At 37.5% G+C, this 24,471-nt stretch overlaps 1 protein-coding gene across 3 annotated transcripts in view; it reads right to left on the bottom strand.

The window, feature by feature from the left end:
- arhgap5 (Rho GTPase activating protein 5) overlaps positions 1-21,173 on the bottom strand; it is a 33,882-nt gene extending 12,709 nt beyond the window's left edge. Inside the window, exons 1-3 of one of the 3 annotated variants that reach the window (XM_051867246.1) lie at positions 20,868-21,164; positions 15,083-18,972; positions 14,641-14,794 (exon numbers count right to left, since the gene is read on the bottom strand). In XM_051867246.1, coding sequence (XP_051723206.1) covers positions 14,641-14,794; positions 15,083-18,799 — 3,871 coding nt within the window. In that variant the 5' untranslated portion in view covers positions 18,800-18,972; positions 20,868-21,164. Of the gene's footprint in view, positions 1-14,640; positions 14,795-15,082; positions 18,973-20,848 lie in introns of all 3 variants that reach the window. The other 2 variants (XM_051867247.1, XM_051867248.1) reach the window with 2 other exon arrangements.
- Positions 21,174-24,471: the final 3,298 nt, after the last annotated feature.

Consider the following 24,471-nt stretch of genomic DNA (forward strand, 5'->3'; position numbering starts at 1 on the left):
AAAAGGGCGTGCCTGTACAGGAACACACCAGGGATGGGCCGCTATCAAAAGATTCATTCCTCCACAGAGGCCTGTGTAAACCCAACAAAGAGTATTCCCGGTATGCTGCTTTGATCCATTTTATATGCTACACCTTCTCATGGGAATTTTATCTTATGTATCTTATCTTATTCTGAAATGTTTGAGAAGCTTAAAAGGAATCTGCTGTAAAATCAAATCTTTGATGTGTCTTACTTCCAGGTACCCAGATTGCACCTGTTCTGCAGCACCTAGACTAGCACAGCTTGTGTGAAAAATTATTTTACATAAATACAGCATTTTAAATCTGTGTTGAAGCATTACCTCTGTTGCAAAATCTGTTTAAAATGTTGGCTGCATGATTATTCCTTTTGAGATACATTCTCCTGGCTAAAATTTGAGGCAGCACTGCACTTATCCTTCTTGGATTCCTAACCCAGAATGCACTGTGACAAGAAGATCAGTAGAAAAGAATAATGAATAAAAATAAATAAATAAAAATATCACCATAGAGGACAAGAGAAATGTTGATTATAAATATATTCAATTCAATATCACGAAGTGTCAATAAAATAAATATTAATAGAATAAATACATTTATTAAATATAGGTTCCATGCAAATTAGGACGCTAACTTAGTAGCCTAAGTAGGCAGTAGGGAGCAAGGTGGCTCACTACATTTTGGAACAGAGCTAGTGTGTTGGCAGGAAATGAGAGCGATTTCTAATGCATCTTTCCAGTACGAGCAAGTACCCAAAACCATTCAAATGAAGGGAAATGATTACATGGAAGATCTTGTGCAGCTGGTGCTGATGCTAAACCATTATACACCATCGCTTGACACCATCTGCTTAATTATTCTGCCATAACGCCCACCCCTATGGTGGAGTTTAAGACCAAATATCAGGGTCCACAAATAGACATGGAGGGAAAGCGCTTTTCTAAACCAACCTCCATCCGTCAGTGCAGCCGCCTGGTGAAGAAATGCTCCATGAGATACAGTATGATTGTGTTAGCGGGGGGCAAACGTGAGTTTCAAAGCTATTGCCTCAGCATTCCACTAACACACGATAATAAATCAGCAGAGGGGAAGTGTCGACTCACATGCTCATTCCACAGGAAATCGGTTTAAAAATATACCAACCCTTATTAACCTTATTCCTCACAGGGTTTCAATATACTTAACGAGGTTTAGGAAATAAGCTCAGGTCAGGGTTGATCCTGCAATGTGAGACGTGAAGCCTCAAATGCCAACATTAGTGTCACTTAGTCACTCCGCAAACAAAAGCCGCTTTGGAAATCGAACCTTGCAGAATGTAGAGGGGGGCAGAATCTGAGTCGAGTCATCAATTTTCACACTACTGTGATAATAATTGCCCTTCTCTGCAGCTCTTGGCGCTTATAAATCAAAGCGGCAGATGAAGGAAAATATCAAAGCATATCAGCTCTCCTTTTATTGATTTCCAAATCTATACAAGAAAAAACGTGTTGACAATGCCTCTTTATTAAATGGAGAGTTCACCCAAAAGTGAATATTCTGGCAATGAATATTCACATATGAATCTCACCCTAATGTTGTTCCAAACCTTTATGACTTTATGCATCCCATTGAACACAAGTTTTGAAGAACAAGCTGGCTGCTATTTTCCTTTCAACTGTAAAGAATGCTTCAAAAAGGACACAAAAGCACCATAAAAATGTAAGTAGTCCATATCCTATGTACTATATACATATATATCTCTTATGAAAGCCACATGGTATAGTTTTGTGCGATCAGACCAAAGTTAGTCGCTACTCTGTGAAAGTGTTGAAATTCACCCCAGCTCTCCTGAGTTCATTAGAGAAATATTGATGTCCAATTCATCTGTTTATCACACAAAGCTTATGTATAACTTTAGAAGACTTATTTGATTCCGATTTTTCATTAAATTATTCTGCTTTGTGCCAATTTTGAAGCTTTAAGGCACCAGTCTTCATCGTCAAAAAATAAAGATCAGCACATTCTTCAAAATTTCGAATTCTGTGTTACACCGAAGAAAGAAAGTCATAGTTATAATGTGAAGCAAGTTTGGAATGACATGAGGGTGAGTAAATGATGACAGAATTTTTCATTTTTGGGTGAACTCTCTCTGTCAAGTAACTACAGACACAATCGGCAGAAAATGCAAAACGGCAACGGGAAAAGATGTCAAAAGAAATCCCTATAAGCTCAGCTACTTTTAGGTCAAGCAGTGGCATGTAAGGTCCTAAGCCTATGCTTTTTACATAAACGCTTAGATGTCTAGATTCCGGAGTCAAACAACTGTCTGAAAGTGGTTAAAAATTAAGCCCTAACATATTTAGTCATGCTGAGTTGACAGCTGCATGAGTGGTGTAAGTGCTTTTAAAATAAAAACGAGTCCAATCCAAGTTGTGAGCGCAGCAAGTTGGCTGTTATCAAAGAGGGGTGGGTTTGCGTGTGTTTAGCCCCATGAGAAATTCGTGGCAGTCGAGAGGATTTAGCAGAGCCGAGCGGCCTTATCTACTGCCTGCAGCTAAACGGCATCCCCTCGCACAGTCCTAAGAACTATGTGGCATTGATTTAACGTAGAATATCTGCTCGCAGTGAACAGGCAAGCGGCACAGGTGCGCAGCGGGCTGATTGACATAAATTCTGATATGAAGAAAATAAGTAAGCTGTTTGTGGAACAAATGCAAGAAGCCACCAAAACAGAACTAAAAACAAAACCATCAAAAAAGCAAACAACAAAAAGCACATGTTCAATTATTCAGTATGAATTATCATCAAGGGCTCATTGTGAGGCCACTGCAGTGAGTCTGTATTTAAAGCAGTAATGCATGTGTAATGTGTCGGCGGATGAGATGTGGTCAGCTTGACCATGGACTGACCCAGGACATCTGCCCTTCAGCAAACAGTGACGGCATCATTCGCTCCAGCTCATCTCTAATTCATCATGAACAGATGGGATATGCTTAAAAATAGTCATTTTTTAATCCGCAAACTACTGCAATTGCGTAATCAGCGGCAGATACCGTGTCTGTTTGGGAGTAGGTGTATTTAGCGAAATCCAAAGTGATGGTTACATTACGGCTACATTCTTACTTCAAAGCAAAATCTTAACCAGAAACAATGCTTTTCTACGCATGTCTGTTTAGTTAACATTTGACAATAAAACATCAGGCAAAAAAATAGCCTACTACACTGTGTTACTGCTTACAATCTTTTAAAACCAGTATGTAAAACAGGACACATTATGCAACTATAAACCTTCCAAACAGTAGTATGGTATAAGAGTCACATGTTCTCTATGTTATATGTTTAATTCAATAAGTACCATCAAGTTATTTTGCATATCTGGTCTAATTTTGTATAAAAAAAATGTAAAAAAAAAAACCAAATCAAATTCCTAATCGCGATTACGATTACAGACGCCACGATTTTGTAATCATTCAAAGGCACGATTACAAAAAAAAATATCCACTTACATTATTCTGCACGCTTAAGAGGTGTGTTTAGAGCATTTTATGTTGTGAGAGGCAAATCACAGCTACTTCAGAGTGTAAAAGGTCTAACCCAGCACAAAAAGAACTACCAGTGATGTTAAGCGTATGCTGATTGGTCGACCACACACGAAACACCAGCACCCACCATTTTTAAAAAGCTGTGTACACAGCTTGCATATTAACTCCACAAACTAACTCTACAAACATGGAAAACAGTAATAGATGGACCTCTTAACCTTACGCTAAGGAGAAAATACAGCGTGACTTTGAGCGGACCAAGCAAAACATGATTTTGTATTTCTGCTCAGCTAGCGACATTGGGCATCAACCACACAGCATAAGCTAATACTTTTTCATATACTGTTTATTTTTAACTGTTTACCAGTTCTATCTAATAACGTATTAGACAGGACTGTTAAACAGATCGTAAACTAATGAAGACAGAGAATGTGAGCACTGTGTGCTCAGGCTCCGGCTGAGCTTTTCTCAGCGTCGTCAAAATAAAAGTCACCACAACAAGCGCAGTTTACGTCACTTCAGAGTTCCTATTGGCGGTGCGAATGCAACCAGGAAAATGGCTAAAGGGGAACATTAGTTCTTGGGCAACCACACTGGTGGCTAGTTCCTATATCTAAGTTTCTAGAACAACCCGGTGCGAAAGCCCCTATTATTATTACATGCATATGTTTTTTTTTTTGTTTTTTTTAAAAAGGAAGAAACCAAATCAATGTATAGTTGACAGTTGAGGCTTAATGCTATAGAAAAGCATTACATTTTCAGGAAGAGTGTATTCAGCTTGTTTTTTATCTTTATATAAAAATATGGCATGCAGTTGCTTCAAACAATGGTATAAAGCTATTTAAATCATCATTCAATGTAAATTGTGATAATCATAATTAATAGCTAATCGCAATTACAATTTCAAGAGAATAATCGACAATTATGATTTTTGTCATAATCATGCAGCCCTAACAGAGTAACTATCATAATTCTGATCTGGTCTATTTCCTGGTCTAGCTAACTGGTCTATTTCCAGTTAATTTGTCACACTGTAAACAAAAGGTCAAGAAAAGTGCACTGAGTGCTCTCCAGTGTGCTCTCAATGTATACTGCACATTTTGTTTAAATTAGTATACAGGAATCTGAATCATACAAAATGTAACAATTTTGCTTCCAATTCCAAGTCAACATAAAGATTCTGGTTCCTTAATTCTATTAATAACTTTTCTAGTTCTTCTGAGAGAGCTCGTTCATAACTGACAGATTGACAAGTCTTTAGACTGATTCATTGGTCTGGGACCAGTTCTTGATAGGTCACCTGGGTATTCAATACATACAGAAAATTTTCCAACTGTGCATAGAGTATCAACTGTAAAAATAAAAATGCTATTCTGAACATAATTCTTCTTTTGGCAGTTGCCAATTAGATATTACAAATCAGCAGCATTTCTTATGTGAACATGGACAGCAGCCCCAAACAATCATCATCATCGGGCATGAGCACATTGAAAGCTTGAAAAGTTAGCAAAGTTCTGCTCGTCAATTCTTCAAGTACATAAGCTTCATTTTTGCTTTCTCACAAACTCCCAGAGCTTATGGCATCATCGCCCTCCCCTTCATTACATTTTCTAAGCCACATCCTGAGTCTAGATGCACTGGCTGATGTGTGGTGACAGCCTGTCAAAGCCAAGTGCTTCTGACATCCTCTCCCCTCGAGCACGACAAGCAGTAGCAGGCCAAGGGGAATAACAGGACTTTGCGTTGTCGGACACTTATTGCTAAGCATTCGCCAGAGACCTTAATGTGTCAAAGGAGGAAAAAGCCAGAGTCATCAAAACTTTCTGCAACCCTCCAGCAAGGTGCATGTCTACAGTGGGCAAAGCAACAGTCATAAGGAGGGGAACTCCACTTCCAGAGCAGCCTAGCAGATTAAATGTGTCCTTAATATGCTTAATTCAGCTGTATCATATAAAGGGAAGTGTGGGAAGTGGAGACACACAAATTAGGACTCATCCGTTTACACTAATCTAGTCTCTGCCTGTAAAAGGTTAAAACACATTCAGTAACTAGCTATGTTTACATACAGCCAAATAAACCAATGGTAATATGACAGAAATCGCCCCCTATAACCTTAAATAGGGCACTATTTGAGAAGACAGCCATTTGTAGTGGTGTCCGAAACCATAGTGGACGTTATCGAGTGCACTCAATCTCGCAATGCACCACAATAACGAGTGTACAACTGATGTACACTCAATGGCTAGAGAATACCCATAATGCACTGTGAGGGTCGCGCCAAATTAATTCCCACATCTGACCAGAAGATGGCGCCCGCAGCTGAATCGTCCATCCATTCATTTTTGAAATCTCTGGTCCAATGTGGGTACAGCGTAATATCATACAGGTATAAATTCCTTTTTAATTGATTATTAAATTGTTTAATTAAGGTTTATACATAGTTTCCATGACAGAGATCAAGATAAATCTTTTCATCTTACTACTGGAGCTGCCAGTTTGATAAGGTTTCAAATAATTATTAAACAGCAAACACAAACTGTGCAAAAGCGGCAGCCCTTCAGGCACATTCAGTGTCGAATTAGTTTTCATTCACTCCTTCAAGTGGATTATATTAGTGGAGTAATAGAGTTTAGCTCCAACCCTAATCAAACACACCTGAACCAGCTAATCAAGGTGTTCATGGTAAACAGGTAAGCAGGGTTGTGTTGGAGCAGGGTTGGAACTTGGAACTGAAGTCAGGAGCAGGGTTGGCTACCCCTGTCCTAAACACAATGCATTAGATGAAGCAATCTACACTACAATACTCTGGAATGGGGCAAAAGCAAACTGCAAATCACCTGAAAATTCCACATTTCCTGCTACTGCACTCAACAATGTTGTCGGTTTAGATTTAGAATCAGAATGAGCTTCGTTGCCAAGTATGCTAACACAGGAATTTGTCTTGGTAACAAAAGCTTCCAGTGCACAGACAGAACAACAGCAACAAGACAGATAATAAATGTAAAATAAATAGAAAAAAATAAATATTTAAAAAATACACTATACAAAATAGACAATATATGTATATACAGGTATGTTATATACATTGCAAGGAATGTGAATAAGAGGTATGGTATGCTAAATAAATATGAGTATAAATAGTATTGTGTGTATTGCACATGTTTATTGCCCAGTGGGGGCATTTAACAGTTCATGAGATAGATCTGGTGCTCAGTGCTCTGTAGCGCCAAACAGATGGCAACTGTTCAAAGAGCCTGGATGCAGGTCCAAAGTGATATGACACTTAAAGGGTTAGTTCACCCAAAAATGAAAATTATGTCATTAATTACTCACCCTCACGACGTTCCACATCTGTAAGACCTTTGTTCATCTTCGGAACACAAATTAAGATATTTTTGATAAAATCCGATGGCTCAGTAAGGCCTGCATTGCCAGCAATAACACTCCCTTTTTCAATGCCTAGAAAGCAACTAAAAACATATTTAAAACAGTTCATGTGACTACAGTGGTTCAACCATAATATTATAAAGCCACAAGAATATTTTTTGTGCACCAAAAATAACAAAATAGCGACTTTATTCAACAATATCTAGTGATGGGCGATTTCAAAACACTGCTTCATGAAGCTTTGAAGCTTTACAAATCATTTGTTTCGAATCAGTGGTTCGAAGCGTGAATCAAACTGCCAAAGTCACGTGAACCATTGAAATTTCGAAACACTTATGACGTAATAAAGCCTTGTTTACTGAAATCATGTGATTTTAGTGCTCTGAACCACTGATTCGAAACAAATGATTCGTAAAGCTTTGAAGCTTCATGAAGCAGTGTTTTGAAATCACCCATCACTAGATATTGTGGAATATGGCCTTACTGAGCCATCAGATTTTTAAAAAATATCTTAATTTGTGTTTCCGAAGATGAACGAAGGTCTTGGGGTGTGGAACGATATGAGGATGAGTAATTAATGACATAATTTTCATTTTTGGGTGAACTAATCCTTTAACCCCATAAAGCCTACTGTATCATATTTGATACACAAATGATCATTTTGAAGGCCTCTAAATTATCAACATCATCAAAACTTTGCTAAAAAAAACCTGTTGTACACACTCTACTACATTCTATCATTTGATTGATAGTATAATTTTAGTATTCTAATATTCTAAAAACTTCTCCCTTCAGGTTGTGGCACGTGTCTTTTTGGTGTGAGATCTTGATTTATCTTAACTGATATATTGTTAGTAATATTTCAAGAAGAACACTTACTGGACTATAATTTTATATATATATATATATATATATATATATATATATATATATATATATATATATATATATATATTTTTTTTTTTTTTTTTTTTAATCTAAAAGACTCAAACTGTTCCACTGATTTTTCTTAGTATTATTGGGCTGCTGTTTAAACCATAGTGTTCACAAAAATGTCTCTCTGATGATTGTTGTACAGTAATAACAGTGTGGTTTATAGTATCATAAAAATAGATTTTTCTGACTATTATTTCATATATCAGGTTTTATGTGGTGTAAGGTGTAAGTCGACAAAAGCATGACATCAGCAAATGATTATAATACCCAAACAGAAATGATACAGTAACCACAGTTTCCACCATAATACCACAATTAGCCACTACTATCATCAAAACAAGGAACTATTCCAAAATGACAGATAGACTTCTAAAAATTTCTCACAGTTTGAAATTTATAATAATAATAATAATAATAATAATAATAAATTAATCAAAAGTTTTAGATTATTGCTTTTTCAGTTGCAACAATAACTAATAACTATAATATAGTTACCATGGTAGCTAAATCAATTAAGATTGCGCTATTTCCTTGTTTAAAATGCAATGCATCATGCATCATATTCTGCAGCACTAGGTCTCAAAATGCAGAAACAGGGTATGACAATTATTCCCTACCGAGTTAAGTAATCCCTATGACTGAGTGGAAGCTGTACAATATTGAAAAGCAAGGCTAAAGGACTAAAGACTTGTGAAAAGGCTGACTCCTGCATTTTCACCGCAAGAGTCACTTTAAAAAGTGCATCATTGTGACAACATCCTTGGAAATGCGCAGCATTTTGCTTTTGTGACCTGAAACAGTAAGATGTACAAACATTGCAATCAAAGAGTTAGCTGTCTAGTTATCCTGCTGACTAAGTTTTAAAACACAGCTATTGACATATACAGGCTGTAATCTCACATTCATATCTGACTCCAGAAAAACAAGGTGATACACATGTAAGAGGCGTTTTGGGCTGCTATTCAAACCGCAGTATTCACAAAATTTTCTTTCTGATGATTTGTTACAGTGTAGTTTATAGTATATTGTGTAAATAAACTAAAACATAGACCTTGAGAGGAAACATCAACAAGCTGTAAACAATCCTGTCCATTTCCCCGTCACAATTCATCAAATTTTCTTGGAAAACAGTCCAATGTTGCAGAATAATGGTTTAGAGATTGTCTGCAAACACACTTATGACACTTTCAGCCCAGTGTGGTCTTAATCATGAAATATTAGTCAGCTGATTAACTGTTGTACAAATACTGTCGCCTCTTTCTTCATTCGAAGCAGTTCCGCATGTCCGGCCAAGAACTGCTGGCTATCCGTGCTTATGCAGGACATTTTCTGCTAATCTAATACCCAGTCTGCCAAAGCATACTGAAATCATTCAGCTATGAGCTTCTCTGGCACATATCTTATTTCACACTTGGTAGCATCCAGTCATTGGCGAGGTAATGTATTGTTAAGCTTGCGTATGGGGCAACATCTGCACTTGATCACACGTATGTATTGGCCAAGTCAGGTTTTTAAACCTTGACATCTTTCATTTGGCTATATAGGCTGGGAACTGTAATTTCTCAAGTTTTTTCTGGCAATTCATACAGCTCATCAAGCTTTCGCACCATTCATATCGCATTCAAATTTGGACCAAAACCTCTGTAATAGTCTACTGCTGGGGAGCCACTGACATTTTATGGTATTGGTGCCTTTAGCTGCTACCGCTTTGCTGCATAGACAGCCAATCCGAGTTATTGGGCCTTTCTTTTCCATTTGAGTTAAAACCAAAATGCGCCCACAGGGAAGCCTTTGTGTTTGGCTTTGCAACCAGCCCTGAGTCCATGTTGTGGATTTCAACGACAGCTGATCAAATGATGCTGGCAAAGCAATGTCAATTGAACTTGAAATACAGGTTGTGATGTTTTACACAGAATACATAAAATAGCTTCTGTGAGTCGCAAATAAGAAAGTTAAGGTAACACTTTGTATACATAATTAGTTAATATTTCAATATGTGAGGTAAATGCTTTGTTATTTAAATAATTAGTTCATATTCAAACTCCAGTTAGTTGGATAATAACATTCCAATTCCAATTAGTTAATATTCAAATATTCCTAGCAAATGCTTTGTCGTTAAACAATTAGTAGTTAATATTCAAATTTGAAATATGAACTGATGGGAATTGTAATATTAATATGCAGCTAAATGAGTTTGAAATATTACCAAATTATTTACATGACAAAGTATTTACTGGAAATACTGGAACATACACTAATTGTTATATTAAAGGGTTAGTTCACCCAAAAATGAAAATTATGTCAATTACTCACCCTCATAGGAGTATTTAATTAGCATTAATTCCAAACCCGTAAGACCTTCGTTCATCTTCGGAACACAAACTAAGATATTTTTGATAAAATCAGATGGCTCAGTAAGGCAGTTCATGTGAGTACAGTGGTTCAAGCTTAATATTATAAAGCCACGAGAACACTTTTTGTGCACCAAAAATAACAAAATAGCGACTTTATTCAACAATATCTAGTGATGGGTGATTTCAGAACACTGCTTCATGAAGCTTCGAAGCTTTACTAATCATTTATTTCGAATCAGTTCGAAGCGTGAATCAAACTGCCAAAGTCACGTGAACTATTGAAGTTTCAAAACACTTACGACGTAACGAAGCCTCGTTTACTGAAATCATGTGATTTTGGCGCTCTGAACCACTGATTCGAAACAAATGATAAGTAAAGCTCCGAAGCTTCATGAAGCAGTGTTCTGAAATCACCCATCACTAGATATTGTTGAATAAAGTCGCTATTTTGTTATTTATAATATTAAAATAATATTATTTTTATAATATTAAAGTTGAACCACTGTAGTCACATGAACTGTTTTAAATATGTTTTTAGTCGCATTCTGGGCATTGAAAAAGGAAGTGTTATTGCTGGCGATGCAGGCCTCAGTGAGCCATCGGATCTTATCAAAAATATCTTAATTTGTGTTCTGAAGATGAACGAAGGTCTTACGGGTGTGGAACAACATAAGGGTGAGTAATGACATAATTTTTATTTTTGGGTGAACTAACCCTTTAATATCCAATATTTCCAGGAAAAGCAGTTATATAAAAAATTAGCTAATGTTCCAACTGTATTGCACAACAACAATTCAAACATGAAAACTTAAGCAAGTAAGCACTGTTTGTAAATTACCTCCTTTCCACAGAGCTGTTTAACGCACCGCTGCACCCTAGGGAACACATCAAGTCAACTAAAATGCACCTAATTTGCATCCTATTTGTTGCAACATTTCTTAAATTGGCACAAAATTTCTTTTTTTGTTTAGAAGCATGTCACTGTGGGATCCAAAGATTGTGCATTGTGGTCAGCTCATTTATTCACTCATGTAGTCCTATTCAAGGCCTAGAAAAATTTGCTGGGAACTAGCGCAACAATGTTTTTCTGATCATATGTCTTCAGTGTCTGTCAAGTTCATGGTTTATTTCATAGTTAGTGTCTCATATAAATATCTAAACATCCATAACATTTCACACAGAAGAGGTTATTACTGTGAAGCCCTGCAAGGAGGAAATGACAATGGGGGTACTCTTCTGATGGATAAATGAAGCATCCAGGCCTAAATGAGCCATGAAAGTCAATTAGGAAACATCCATAAAGTCCATTTTCTTCATACAGTTTTCAACGCCACAGGCTCTTGGTTTTCAGAAATGATGGGCCGCAAGAAATAAAGGACTGTGTGTGTGCATACACCATTTTTGGAAGAGTGGATTGTTGGACTACTTGTTCTTGACCACAGGAAAAAAAAAAAAAAAAGAGTCAAGTATTATAATTTCCTCTGGGTTTCACAATGCAGTACAGAGCGAGACAGAGGGGCATAAATGGGAGGGAGGGAGCGTTTGGCTTGGGGGGCAGGGTGTTTGATGAACCTTTTCATCTGCACAGCTCTGTGAAGCAAGATGCTTTCAAAAAGCTCTTAAACAAGAGCCCCGCGATGCTCAGATGCAGCCATGGGCACAATGTGCCATCTCATCTCATTCCAGTGGAAACCAAAAAAAGGCCCAGATTCAGCCAAGGTCAATAAGGCTTGATTTTAAAGGGACAAAACAAATATAATATTTAATATTAATACTGACTATTAATATTGAATATTTACTCGATTTTAATATTTTTAAATCAGCATTGGTCAATATTGGACATATATTGGTTGTTATTGTACATAATTTTTCATGCTTATTTCAATGGCTGGGCATTGACACAAATTTCACGATTCGATTCACAAGCTTGTGGTTCGATCCAATTCTGATTTTGATTCAATTCGATATGTTATTGATTCCTTTGGATATACATTGGGTACAGTACATGTCTATTTTTCTTAAGGAAAAACGTAAATTAATTTATTACAAATTAACAAACATTTGTATACAAACATTTAAATTGCACAGAAGGCAGTTTTTATAATAATGTTATAATAACTTTAATGACGTAATTATGTTTCTATTCGTTTTTTGATATATACACAGTCACACACTTTAAACATTTGATTAAAAAAAAAAACTTGTTTTCATGATGGATTTATACAAATGCATTAAATACTAAAGAACAGGTTATAATATATAACGAATATGTAACAGTGCATATATTTAGCAAAATGCTCCTCTATAGAGTTAATTTTTCTAGCTATGGTCACTGAATGGCTTTTCTGAGGTAAATGTAACATTACATGTCATTGTTTACAAGCTGTTTTATTGACGCCTTTTGGCAGTTGAAACACTGATTAAGCGATTACATGAGACATGAAACTTTTCAGTAAGTTGTACTGAACAACATACCTTCTGATGTTCATTCATGTTAATTTCGTGCTGTAACTAGTACTAAAGCGGATGATCAGTTTACACTCTCTGCGCTGCCGCTTTGCTTGAACTGAGGCACTACAACAATCTGTCACGCCACATTAAAGAGCATCAAAACAGTAATTAATGTTTGACTTTTGCTATAAAATTGACAGAATTTGAAAGCTAAGACTCTGTTTCATATCAAAAGTAACAAAACTCAAAGCTTAATGTGATTTACTGGATAAAAGGCACGTTATAAGTGACATTGTTTAGACAATGTTTATTGACATTTTGTTCACGCATCACCTGAAAACAGCACAGACCAAGAAATAGATTCTTGGGATTTAAGGATCGATCTTAGTTTATAAAAATGAGAATCGATTAAAATCGAGAAATCAATGTTTTACACAGCCCAGCCCTACTCATTTACCTTTTTCTACATTAAGATGACCTTTGCCATCATCTAATGATCACTTAAAGCAAATCTTTAAAAAAAAAAAAAAAAAAAAAAAAATACTAATAGTTCAGTTACACTGTTAAATTTAATTTTTAGCAAATCTCAAAATGTATATTTATTTTTCATACTGTACATTATAATGTTGTGATGCCTAAATTCAATTGTAGCATTTAAAATGCTGAATTTAGTTTAGCCTTTTTTTTTTTTTTTTTTTTTTTTTTTTTTAGACAAAATTGTGTAGAATTGTGTAAATTACACCAATTTATAAAGCTACTTGATAATGCTAAATGCTTCTCTATAGTCCACAAACCTGCATGTCACAAAAAGAATCAAGCCACTCACCAACAAAATCAATAGTCCTGCACATTAACAGTGCACAGCACTATGTGAGATCTAAACATGAGATCAGCAAAAAAAAAAAAAAAAAGTGTTTCGGATCATCACGTATAGGTTTCACGGGTGTACGGCCACACATATACAAAGCAAAACCAGTTCAACCAGCAAATTGGCCTAGTATTACACTCACCACAGACACTTTGCCCACTTCCAGTACACACCATAAAAACCACAAACAGCAGCTTAATAATTTCCTTTAAGAAACCACATCAACGTATGTCATCCATGCATGAGTTGCACTGATCTACGGCCACAGCAAACCTGAATGACAGTATGTGTGTGTCACCTACTCGCTAATGAAACCTCAAGCTATATTACGGGTCAGCTGGGCTTATTGACAGCCCTGTTAGTCAGAGTTTCCATTGAACACAGTTACAGAACAAGCTACTGAAGGGCATGTTGTAACCAAACAAACAGCCACAGTAAAAGGGCCTCTATCTCTGCTTTAAGCATATGAAGAAGACATTGTTCAAGCCCAAATATGGTCAGCACGTCTACAAATTATGTTAAGCCCACCCCATTTCTACGATGTATGCTGGGCCTCAGTGTTTACACATCACTCGCAGAGTCCATGAAAATGCAAACCTCAATCTAACTGAACAAAGTGCTCTGGGAAAAATTAGATCATCATAACACGTGCCATAAAAATCCATTCAATCATTTACCAGACGGACTTCCCTCCTCCCCTGCCCATTAACTTCCTGTTGTGTCAGAATTTATTACCTCAGAGTAATGGATTTCATTCATTTACTCATTGATGGTATTTGAACCACATACAGAATTTCCTGTGCTTTAAAATATAGACTGTATCAAGCTCAAAAAGTATGCAATGTGAAACGCACAAATGTACAATTTTTAGTAAACCACCTCAGGACCAGGAAGGACAAATTTTTAGCAAATGTTACTAAAACTGCAATCTACTAAATGAAAAATGCCAAGAACAAAAATGTCTAACATAAATCACTTTCTTGCAAACTCAAACAAGAAAGATACAATTCTCAAACAGCCTTCAAAACGGAGAACTGACAAGAAATGTTTACACATTTTTAGATGCTATTTAATTATTCAGCTTTAGAAAAACAGGAAACTTACCTGTTTGCTCAATGTACTCAACACACTTCTCAATAAACAAAGGTATGGGCCTATCAGGAGTGACCAAGTTCTGAAGAGGCACCCCAAAATAGTTGCTCTCCCAATTTCTTCGAGTTGGTGGGTACAATGGCTTTGGGGTCTTTATTGGCTTTGTCTGTTGAGAAAAGATAACATTACATACTATGATCACTACAATGCATACTGACAACAATCACGTTTCAATGTGCCTGCTGTTAGCGTTTAAATTGGAGAATGTTGGAAATTATAATTATCTTCTATAATCAACTTCTTCATAAGCATCTTAAGCACAGATATGAAAATTCTGGCAAATAATGATATTAAAATTCTATACTAGATGTGGTATCTAATGCTATAGGATTCATAATCCTTTGAGTTTTAAGTAATAATTGAGTACAAGTTTAAAAAATATATTCTAGCGCACCTTTTTGGATTCCTTGATCTTTGGTGCTTTCTTTTTCTTCATTTTCTTATCATCCTGCTCTGGGTCTGATGTGATGGCTGGATTGTCTATCCCTCCTTTCCAAGGATCCACTGGTGAGAGAAGTGGATCTTCTTCACTTCCTCGATTGGCCCTTCCTTTCTTCTTCTTCTGCGTTGCAGGCCCCGACTCATCATCACTGACATCTGAGTGCACTCGTCTTTGATAAGCTTTTGTTTTGCTGAAGAGGATCTTGGAACGATGTTTATACTTAGAAGGCCTTCTGCCACCCTGAGACTTAGACATGGAGTCAAAGCCGTTTTCCTCATCCCCGTGCAGAGCGAGTCCACCGAACGAGTTGCGGATCTTGCCAGATCTGCTGTGTGCGTCTTCCGGTACGGCATATATGTCATCACTGAAGCCTTTAAATTTGAGAAGAGTGTCAGCCGGCTCTGCATAGTTGTCGGATGCTTCAAGGTCATCGCCGTGAACCATCATTGGACTTCGCGTCCACCTGTTGGTCCTCATTCCAGCCTCAATGGTCCTCAGAAGGTTGGGGTCTAGCTTCTTAACATTGGGTTTGGGCAGCACATTGGGCTTGGGTTTTACTGGGGGAGGCACTTTGTGGTTACGCTCGTGATCACCAAGAGGTGTGCTGTGAACCGGGTACTCATTTCCTTCTAGGTCGATTCTGTACTTCCGTTCACTAGGATTAGGCAGCAGCTGCACATCATCGCCTATTGGGCTGTAAGGTGGCGGACCCTCCCCATCATCCTCAGAGTCAGGGTAGTATTGGTAGGCAGGCGAATGGCTATGAGGTGACTGCGGGAAGACATCTTCACCTGTGCCTGTTCCGTCCCTACTGTTGTCGAACAAGAAGGAGCTTTCAATGTTGCTCTTCTTCTCAAGGACCTCATTGAAAAATGGCGTGAAAACTTCGGTCTGCCTGTGATACTGGGACAACGAGTAGAGAGCGGTAAACTTAGCAGTAATTTCAGTGGCAATGTGCTCCCCTTCAGTCATCAGCTCTTTTATCGCTTCATTCTCAAAGAAGTCTGCCTGGCTGTCCGTAATGGCCACCAGTTGAACTGGAATGACATCCTGGACTTCGGCCAGGAACGCCCTCAGCATAGCCATGGAAGACTTTCGTTTTGCTGAGTAAACAAGAATGTACCCATGCACCAATTCGTCCTTTCTGATTCCAATGGAGGAGTGGTAGGAGATCACAGTGACCTGTATGCGTCTGCGACTGTCGCCGATGATTTTCTCCAGGATCAACGTGTTGCACTGCCCAGGCTGTCCGGCGCTGCAGGAAAGTGAGTCAAGGAACGGGGAGAGAATGAGATCCACGCTGAATGGATCTCCACACATGGCACACATGACTATCCGTAAATCTGTCTCAGACAGATCTTTAATTGAGGGCATGGGGTTCATCATGTCGAAATTGTGCTTCAATCCATCCAACACCGCTCTGAGGGCCTGTTTTATCTGAGACTCATTAAACTTCCTGGGAAAAGTGCCGGAGGGTATATCTACAAAAGTACACTGTAGCTTATTTGCAAGCTGTTGGCCCTGATGCCTTAAAATAGGCATGTTTTTGCAAACACTGTCGCGCTGATTTGCTAGAATGAGAATGAATGGCACTGGCTGGCTATACCTATCCCTTCTGCTCTGGGCAATCTCAGCTCGTATCCGGCTTATGCGGTCACCAATGTAATTAAGCGACTCTATAGAGCTGAAGACACAAAAGAACCCATGGGGCTTGAAAGTCGATATCCAGGAATGGTTCAAAAGCATGCCAGAATTGACATCCACAGGCAAAAGGTCTAATTCATAGATTTTCCCATCAAGGGTGTATTCATCATCAGTGGACTGAGCTCGGATTTCATTTGCGAGCTCCTGCGCCAATCCTTCTCTGCCTACGAGACACAGGTTAACCTTATCAATGTTGGCACTGTTGTAGTAGATATTCGAGCGTCCGTGATCCAGCTGAACTAGCCTGTTGGCGAGGACTTGCTCGACTTTGAGATCGATGCAGGCCGTGCCGCTGAGGCACGTTTCTTTTGTAGGGTGATAGACAAACCCGATGTGTTTGAGTAAAAGCGACTCCCTGTCTGTGGCGAGTTTCTGGAGAGCTCTGTATCTAGGTTCCTCGTTAAGTACGGCATGAATCTCACTCATTTTGTCACAGCTCGGGGTCGCATTCAAATCGAGGTCATAGAACAGCTCTGCGTGCTCAAAAAGCATTTCCTGAAACTCCTCTTTGGCCCTTTCAACTATTTCCTGCTGATGCCGACTGTAAACATCCCTGCGATCTGATTCAGTGATGTACTTGTACGCCTCATCCTCCATGACAAAGCACATAACCTCTTCCCACGGTTGGCCGGGGCTAATGAAATGCACTCGCTCCAGCGTCTTCTTGAATTTCTCCTTCATCTCCAACCGCCTCTTCTCAGATATCAAATGTTGAACGTGGTTTTGATAAATCCTCTCTCCTTCCATGGTTTTGAGGATATCGAAGGGCACTCTTCTGTCGTCGGTTTTATCGAGGTGGTCGGTCTCATACCATGGCGTTTGTTCTAACTCAATGAAAAAAAAATTAAACTCAGGCCTGCTCTTCATAAGGCTCTGAGCCTCAGTCCAACTCAGAGTCTCAATTTCCGCCAGGTTGTTAAGCAACTTATTAAGAATTTTTGGCAGACTGGTAAGATAATCCTCACGCCGCCTCTTGATATGCTCTTGTCTCAGCTGTTCTATGTGCTTTGAAAAGATGTTTCTGGCCTTTTTGGTGCCTTCTAAGTTGATGTACTCTTCATAGTCTGGGTGGCTTTTCAACTTATTGCTCACAATTTTCCAGCTTGTGTGATAATCTCGGACAGTTTGAACGATGAGCTTTTCAAACTTGTCTGAGACCGAAACTACTAACTGTCTCTGGGATTTGTATGCTTCCAAATAAGAGATGATTTTGGGTTTACCTCGGGTTTTGTCCATCTGCTGTGTCAGAGCATTGAAACAAAGTTCCACATTCACAGATGCTCGAGCTGATGTTTCCACCAACATGAGATTCTTTTTACCTGTAACAAACATCTGAACCTCCCTCAGGTGTTGCTCGACACATTCGTCACATTTTGTTGCAGCAATGATTATGGGTTTTTTTGTCTTGGAAATTTGAGAATAAAGACTGTGGACAAATTTCATCTGGTCATCAAATTTTCTATTGCATCCTTTGCTTACATCTATACACAATACAAAGCCATCGATGTTGAGCTTGCCATCAGGCATCTGCTTCTGATCAAAATCCTGCTCCAACCCAAGCTGGTCTGTGCAAATGTACATCAGCTTCTCAGCAGACTGAAGCTTCGTATTTGCAGCCCGTTTTGTGTAAGGCTGCAGGTTTGTGCTCCGATGAGGCAAGAAGGTCTGGTCATCGATGAACTCAGTCTGCTCGATGATCTGGATTCTACACTCAAGGCCATCATCCCCTCGATGTAATACTTCACCCCAGTATAAGAAGTGATCGTTATTCACCACACGCCCTCCAAAGTCAATTGTGCTCAACACAGAAGTGTGCTCTGAGTAGTAGCAGTCCGCACTGGGGCGCACATATCTGTTGCATAGGCAGGATTTACCTACGCCACAGTTGCCCTTCTCTTTCTCAGTGCCCGAGAGCCCAACGACACTGACAGCGAATGTCGGACGGGGCTCCTTATTCTTGGCCATTATATTGCCCCTCTCATTGCTTGTTACACTAAGCAAAGTATGCCGGCAAGGCAAGCATGTACTTCCATTTGCTAGTGCAGACACATTTCCATGTCTCCCTTTAAATAAGCCAATGTAGCTTTAATCTGGATCATCTGTACCGGATGATTGCTCTTTCCCCTCCTATCACCTTCCTGCAATACAAAAATATTAAATTAGTCAACAATATGATAAAGTTTCCAATTGCAGAACACTGATCATTTAATATTCTGCATTTGATAACTTTGTTGACGACACAGACACAATCACAACAGAAACAACCAAAAATGATGCCTTGAATAATAAGCAACACATCTGATTTATTGAGCTCCTGTACGATTACCGTTCAACTAGCTCAAGCACTGGTTGATCTTAATAAATGTAGGAGTACTAACACTGTGGCACAAGCTCATTTACTTAAATATACTTTTACTGATGTGTTTTTTAAAAAATATGCAAGCTATGCTTGTCGTCGGCAGTGACCATATTTGTACTGATAAACATATGCCTCTGTCAGTAGAAATAAGGCAAGTTATGCTCAAGACCATTCTGTTCATGATAAACAAAATAATTATTTTATAAATGCCATTAAATTCAGTGTTGGCACTGATAGATTAACTATAACACTTCTGAATATGCATATACTCAATATTTGACAATGTAAACCCTGAAGTGAATCTTTTAAAAGATTATGCGATGCATAGATGAAAATTGTGTCATCATTTACTCATCCTCATGTCGTTACAATCCTGTATGACTTTTTTTTCCTCAGTGGAACTCAAAAGGAGATGTTAGACAGAATGACAGCCTGAGTCACTTTCATTGCATCTGTTTTCCACATAATGAAAGTGAATGATATCTGAGGCTGTCATTCTAGAAATAAAATCATTCAGATTTTTAACCAATGAATTCCCATGCCATTTCAGGCATTTATCATTACTGGATAGGAACATTTAAATGACATTTCGATTCGCATAAATTCTCTAATGAATCTTTCAGACCATTTCGATTCATTGAAAAGAACCGACTCAAAAGAACAATCGGCTCACAAATCGATTTACTCTACACAAGATCAATTACTAATTGATGAAATATCGGAAAAGCTCAACATACCATATTCATTTTTGAAATATCCATGACTTACATTTTTTCCGCGTCTGGAAAACACTTTTTGAAATTATCATATATTTGCCATTTTTTACATGACCGTGGGAACTCTGGAGTAAATGATGACAAAAAAATATATATATTTTGCCGAATTAGTCCTTTGTGTTGTGAATTTCATATATAACGGCCGCATTTATGGGACATCAAAGACTTGACCTCGCGAGCGTTAAATCACGGACACACTGGACATCAGTGTCTAGAAGCGTTTCTAAATGACGACGGGCTGTATTTCTCGAGCGAGGATGTAAAGCAGACAGAAGCATCTGCTGAAGGTGAGAAGGAATTCCGACCAGCACGCGAGCAGCAGCGCTATTGTTACGGGGAGTCGCGAGCCACACTGCGATCAGATGTGGACGCAACGATTCCCAAAACTAGTCGAGTGAATTATTCGCAATGATTGCTATGACAACGAACTGAATGGCGGTTCCAAATTGGCAAGAATTTGAGTATCATTTACTTCGAAACACCTCAACCCAATAGTATTCACTGCATTTAAATCCCAGCATTTGAATTTCACGTCAGAGTAGTTTTATCGCAGCAAATTAATTACATACACGCGCTTGTTGTATTAAATAACAAGGCGATTTATGTCAGTTTGGTGTATGTTAATATGTTTATTTGTATTCGCATCGACAGGGGCCTTGCCTCTAACAAGGCATTAGATGCTTCCTTTGCTTGCTAGCTTCCCAGTTAGCCAGAGCTAGTTAAGTGTGACACCGACACAACGCACTGTAGGCGAGACAGACAAATTTGACCATTTACATAAAGCTACACAACTACCGCTTACACATAGAAAAAAAAAATCACACATTTAACCAAATTCAATAAAGCAAACGACAAAAAGCATGCTAGAAAGTCACATACTCCGTGTGCATTCCCCTACCTAACATGGTCGCTCCCAGCTCCCGACACCACAGATAGGAGGTGGCATTCCAACTATTTCCTTTAATTTCCAAGGATGCGATTCCTAAACAAATTCCAGTTTTGTTGCGTTTCCCGTGGGTGATTGGAATAATCGGCAAAATTACCCTGAAGTGGTTGTTTTCAGTCTTTTCTAGCAGTAAGAGTGGTATGCGTGCAATCGGAGAGCCATCCCCTCCCCTCTCATTCCAGTCAGTAATGGCGACGGATAGATCCGGCTCTCACTCACTCTCTCCACACTAACTTTTCCATTCCGCTCACCGCGGGGCCACGACGCGCGCTCACGATTGCCTCTGAGGATCATGTAGATTAATAATATATGATTTTTGATACCTTAATGTGATCTATGCTATAGCAAAAATAAGTAAGTAAGAGCAAGGAATAAACCATTACAAATGCATCAATATCTATCTATCTATCTTACTATCTATCTATCTATCCAGTTTTAAGTTGTTTTATTTATTTGTGTCTTTTCCATAATTTTTTTTCTGTTCTCAAATATTACCATTTAAAGTTTTAAAAGAAGTGCCTGGCTTTATTTTATATTAAGTGATATTTTAATAAATAGCCTACTTGTTTACATATTTTATTGCACATATCTTCTATTTTAATTTATTTATAAAGCTGGAAGTTGAAGCTCTGTTGTCCTGGTCCAGACCGTTTGTATGAAGGGTCAGCTGCTATTTCAATGACACACAAAAAACACCATAGGAAGGCCGGTCTTATCCTCTTTACACAGTTTTTATCTATTCTTATGGAAAGATTTGGCACAAAGTCTAAAGTTAAACTTAAAACCATTTCTGAGCCCATATCCTTTATCATAAACTAGTTCAATATATCAATATGTCAATATTCATTTATCAACGAATGAACTTAGCAAACATCTGTGGTCCATAGTTTTTTTGTTTGTTTGTTTGTTTGTTTTTGGACCGAGAGGTTACATTGTTTACCATTCTTTGCCATTGCTTAACTATCTATCTAATAACTAATAGCCTATACCGTTTAGATTTGCACAGCCCCATTTGTGCTTATGAGCCTTTATTTGAAATCAGTTAAATATATCTTAAATATACCTTTTATATCTTTGAGTGTCAGTTGAACTTTAGACACTAGCATATCCAAAATAATTTAATAACATACTCCATCTGTGTTCATATAAAAGCTTTTGAAAAGATATATATGTGCCAGATAGAAGGATCCCCTGTACCTAACCAGCAGAACTGGACATGGGTAGGTCTGATTAAGGAATGAAGGTGGGTCAGCCCACACTGCTGCTTCTCTTGTGTTTGATATGCTTGTGTTTTATAAAATAATTCTCTGTTCAACAAATCTATTGTCTAGAGAGCATCTGTTCCCAAGACAACGCCTTCTGTGGTCAGTTGCCTGGCCACTCCCTGTCCCGAGACACAACACAAATGTCAAGTTTCTTCTTTTGTAAATGCAAATGATCAATCCAACCACTTTGGGTCTGAAATCATTGTTTTGTCATGTGGTACATACACCCTAGCTACATTTTTGTTTCCATCCTTTTAAAAAAAAGTGCAATAAATGCACCACTGCATGTTGTAAATTTGGCACCACTATTAACAAAAAACAAAACTTTTTAGAGGTGTCAATGTTTGCTTCAAATTACTGGCATTCTAATATACTTTCGTATACTGCATATACCATTCAAAAGTTTTAAAAGTTCTTTAAGATTTTTTATTGTTTTTGTCTCTTACGCTCACCAAGGCTATATTTATTTAATCAAAATACTGTAATATTTTGAAATATTATTACAATTTAAAATACATTTTTTAAATATATTTTAAAAATGTAATTTATTCTTGTAATGCCAAAGATAAATTATTCCAGTCTTCAGCGTCACATGATCCTTCAGAAATCACTATAATATGCTTATTTGGTGCTCAAGATTTCTTATTATTATCAAATGTTGAAAAAAAAAAACATGATATTTTTTTCAGGGTTCTTTGTGTCTGCCCTTAGTAAATCATTACAATAAATTAGATAGTTTGACTACAGTTGTTGAACAATGATTTGAAAGCCTGCAGAGTGCATTTCATCACAGTGTCATGATTGTGTCTGTATTTGACATTCAAATATTACTGCTATCAGCCATGTGCTGCCATCACTTCCTCTAAAAATATTCATTTGAAAATAATCCATTGAAATCCATTGTTTGCCAATAAATATCTATTTTGTGTAATTTTGGATTCAAAACAGTGGTATTTTAGTATTATTAAAATATTATTATAGTAGGCCTACTTATTAATATTTTAAATTGGCTTTTATTTTTAGTTTTTCATTTTAGTTTTAGATTTTTTTTTTTTGTGCTTTTGTCATTTTTATTAGTTTTAGTTTTTTAAATACTTCTATGCCCATAGCTTTAATTTTTTTAAATTTAATTTTTAGTTTTACTCATTTTACAACTTCAATTTATTTCAGTTAGTTGCTAATCAACATTCCTAAATTTCAAAAGTTCAGGTTTTCAAGTGTAGATTTTCATATACAGTCAAACCAAAAATAATTCAGACACTAGATATCATTTTTTATATATATATATTTTTTTTACTAGTGGGTGCAGGACACTATAGTTCATTTATGTAAGTGATGATAGCAAAATAAAGTAAACTGTGACATATTATAAGCAAAAATTCTTCATACAGTGGACTGACAGTAAAATTGATAAACATTTGGGACCAAAAATTATTCAGACACTTTGACCTGACCATGTTTTGCTTAAGTGTTATCTGACATAATTAAGATTAATTTTTTCTGACACAGTTTAACTCTGAGATCTTGTCATATTTTATTACCAAATGTTCATGGTGTCTGAATAATTTTTGGTATATATATATATATATATATATATATATATATATATATATATAGTTGTCATAGTAATTTAACATAATTTAGTAATGATTGAACTTATCCAACACAGGCTGTATGCAGAGGAGCATTAATTAATGTTCTTAATTCATGTTCATTAGGTCAGCTACTGCTCACAAAACACAAACATGTGTACATCAAACACACAGCATCAAACCTCACTAATGTGTCTGGCCGTGCCTCCTTTAAATCTCCTTCCCTCTCTCTTTTTTACATCATGAATTATTTACCTTCCCCCCACCCCCAAATCTCCTTCCAACACCCCTCAGATCTGCAGATTCACTGTCAGCTGTGCTTGGAGTCTTGCTGAGAAGCTCTGGTGTCCACACCCTTTGTGTGAAACCTGATTGTGCAAGATTAGGTTAGTCATTGCTGTGGATTTAGTGTAATCTAAAATAGCCAAGCGCTTAGGTAAATGTTCAGGAAGGGCATCCCCCAAGTTCTTTTTTTAAATAAATACCCGATTAACTAAACAAACTACTTCTTATAGTATAGTTTTTTATGGCTAATATTACTTATAGAGATGTCCCTGCAGTTTATTGTGAAGAAGACCAATGCTAGAGAGTTAAAAGCAACTCTCAGACGCTTCTTTAAGCATACATCGCCCTCCTCCCGTTTCCTTGTGCTGCAGTGCAATTGGAACCAGCTGCTGCTGCTATTTACCCTGAGCAGCA

Source organism: Ctenopharyngodon idella, chromosome 17 (genome assembly GCF_019924925.1).
Source record: "Ctenopharyngodon idella isolate HZGC_01 chromosome 17, HZGC01, whole genome shotgun sequence".
Taxonomy (NCBI): Eukaryota; Metazoa; Chordata; class Actinopteri; order Cypriniformes; family Xenocyprididae; genus Ctenopharyngodon; species Ctenopharyngodon idella.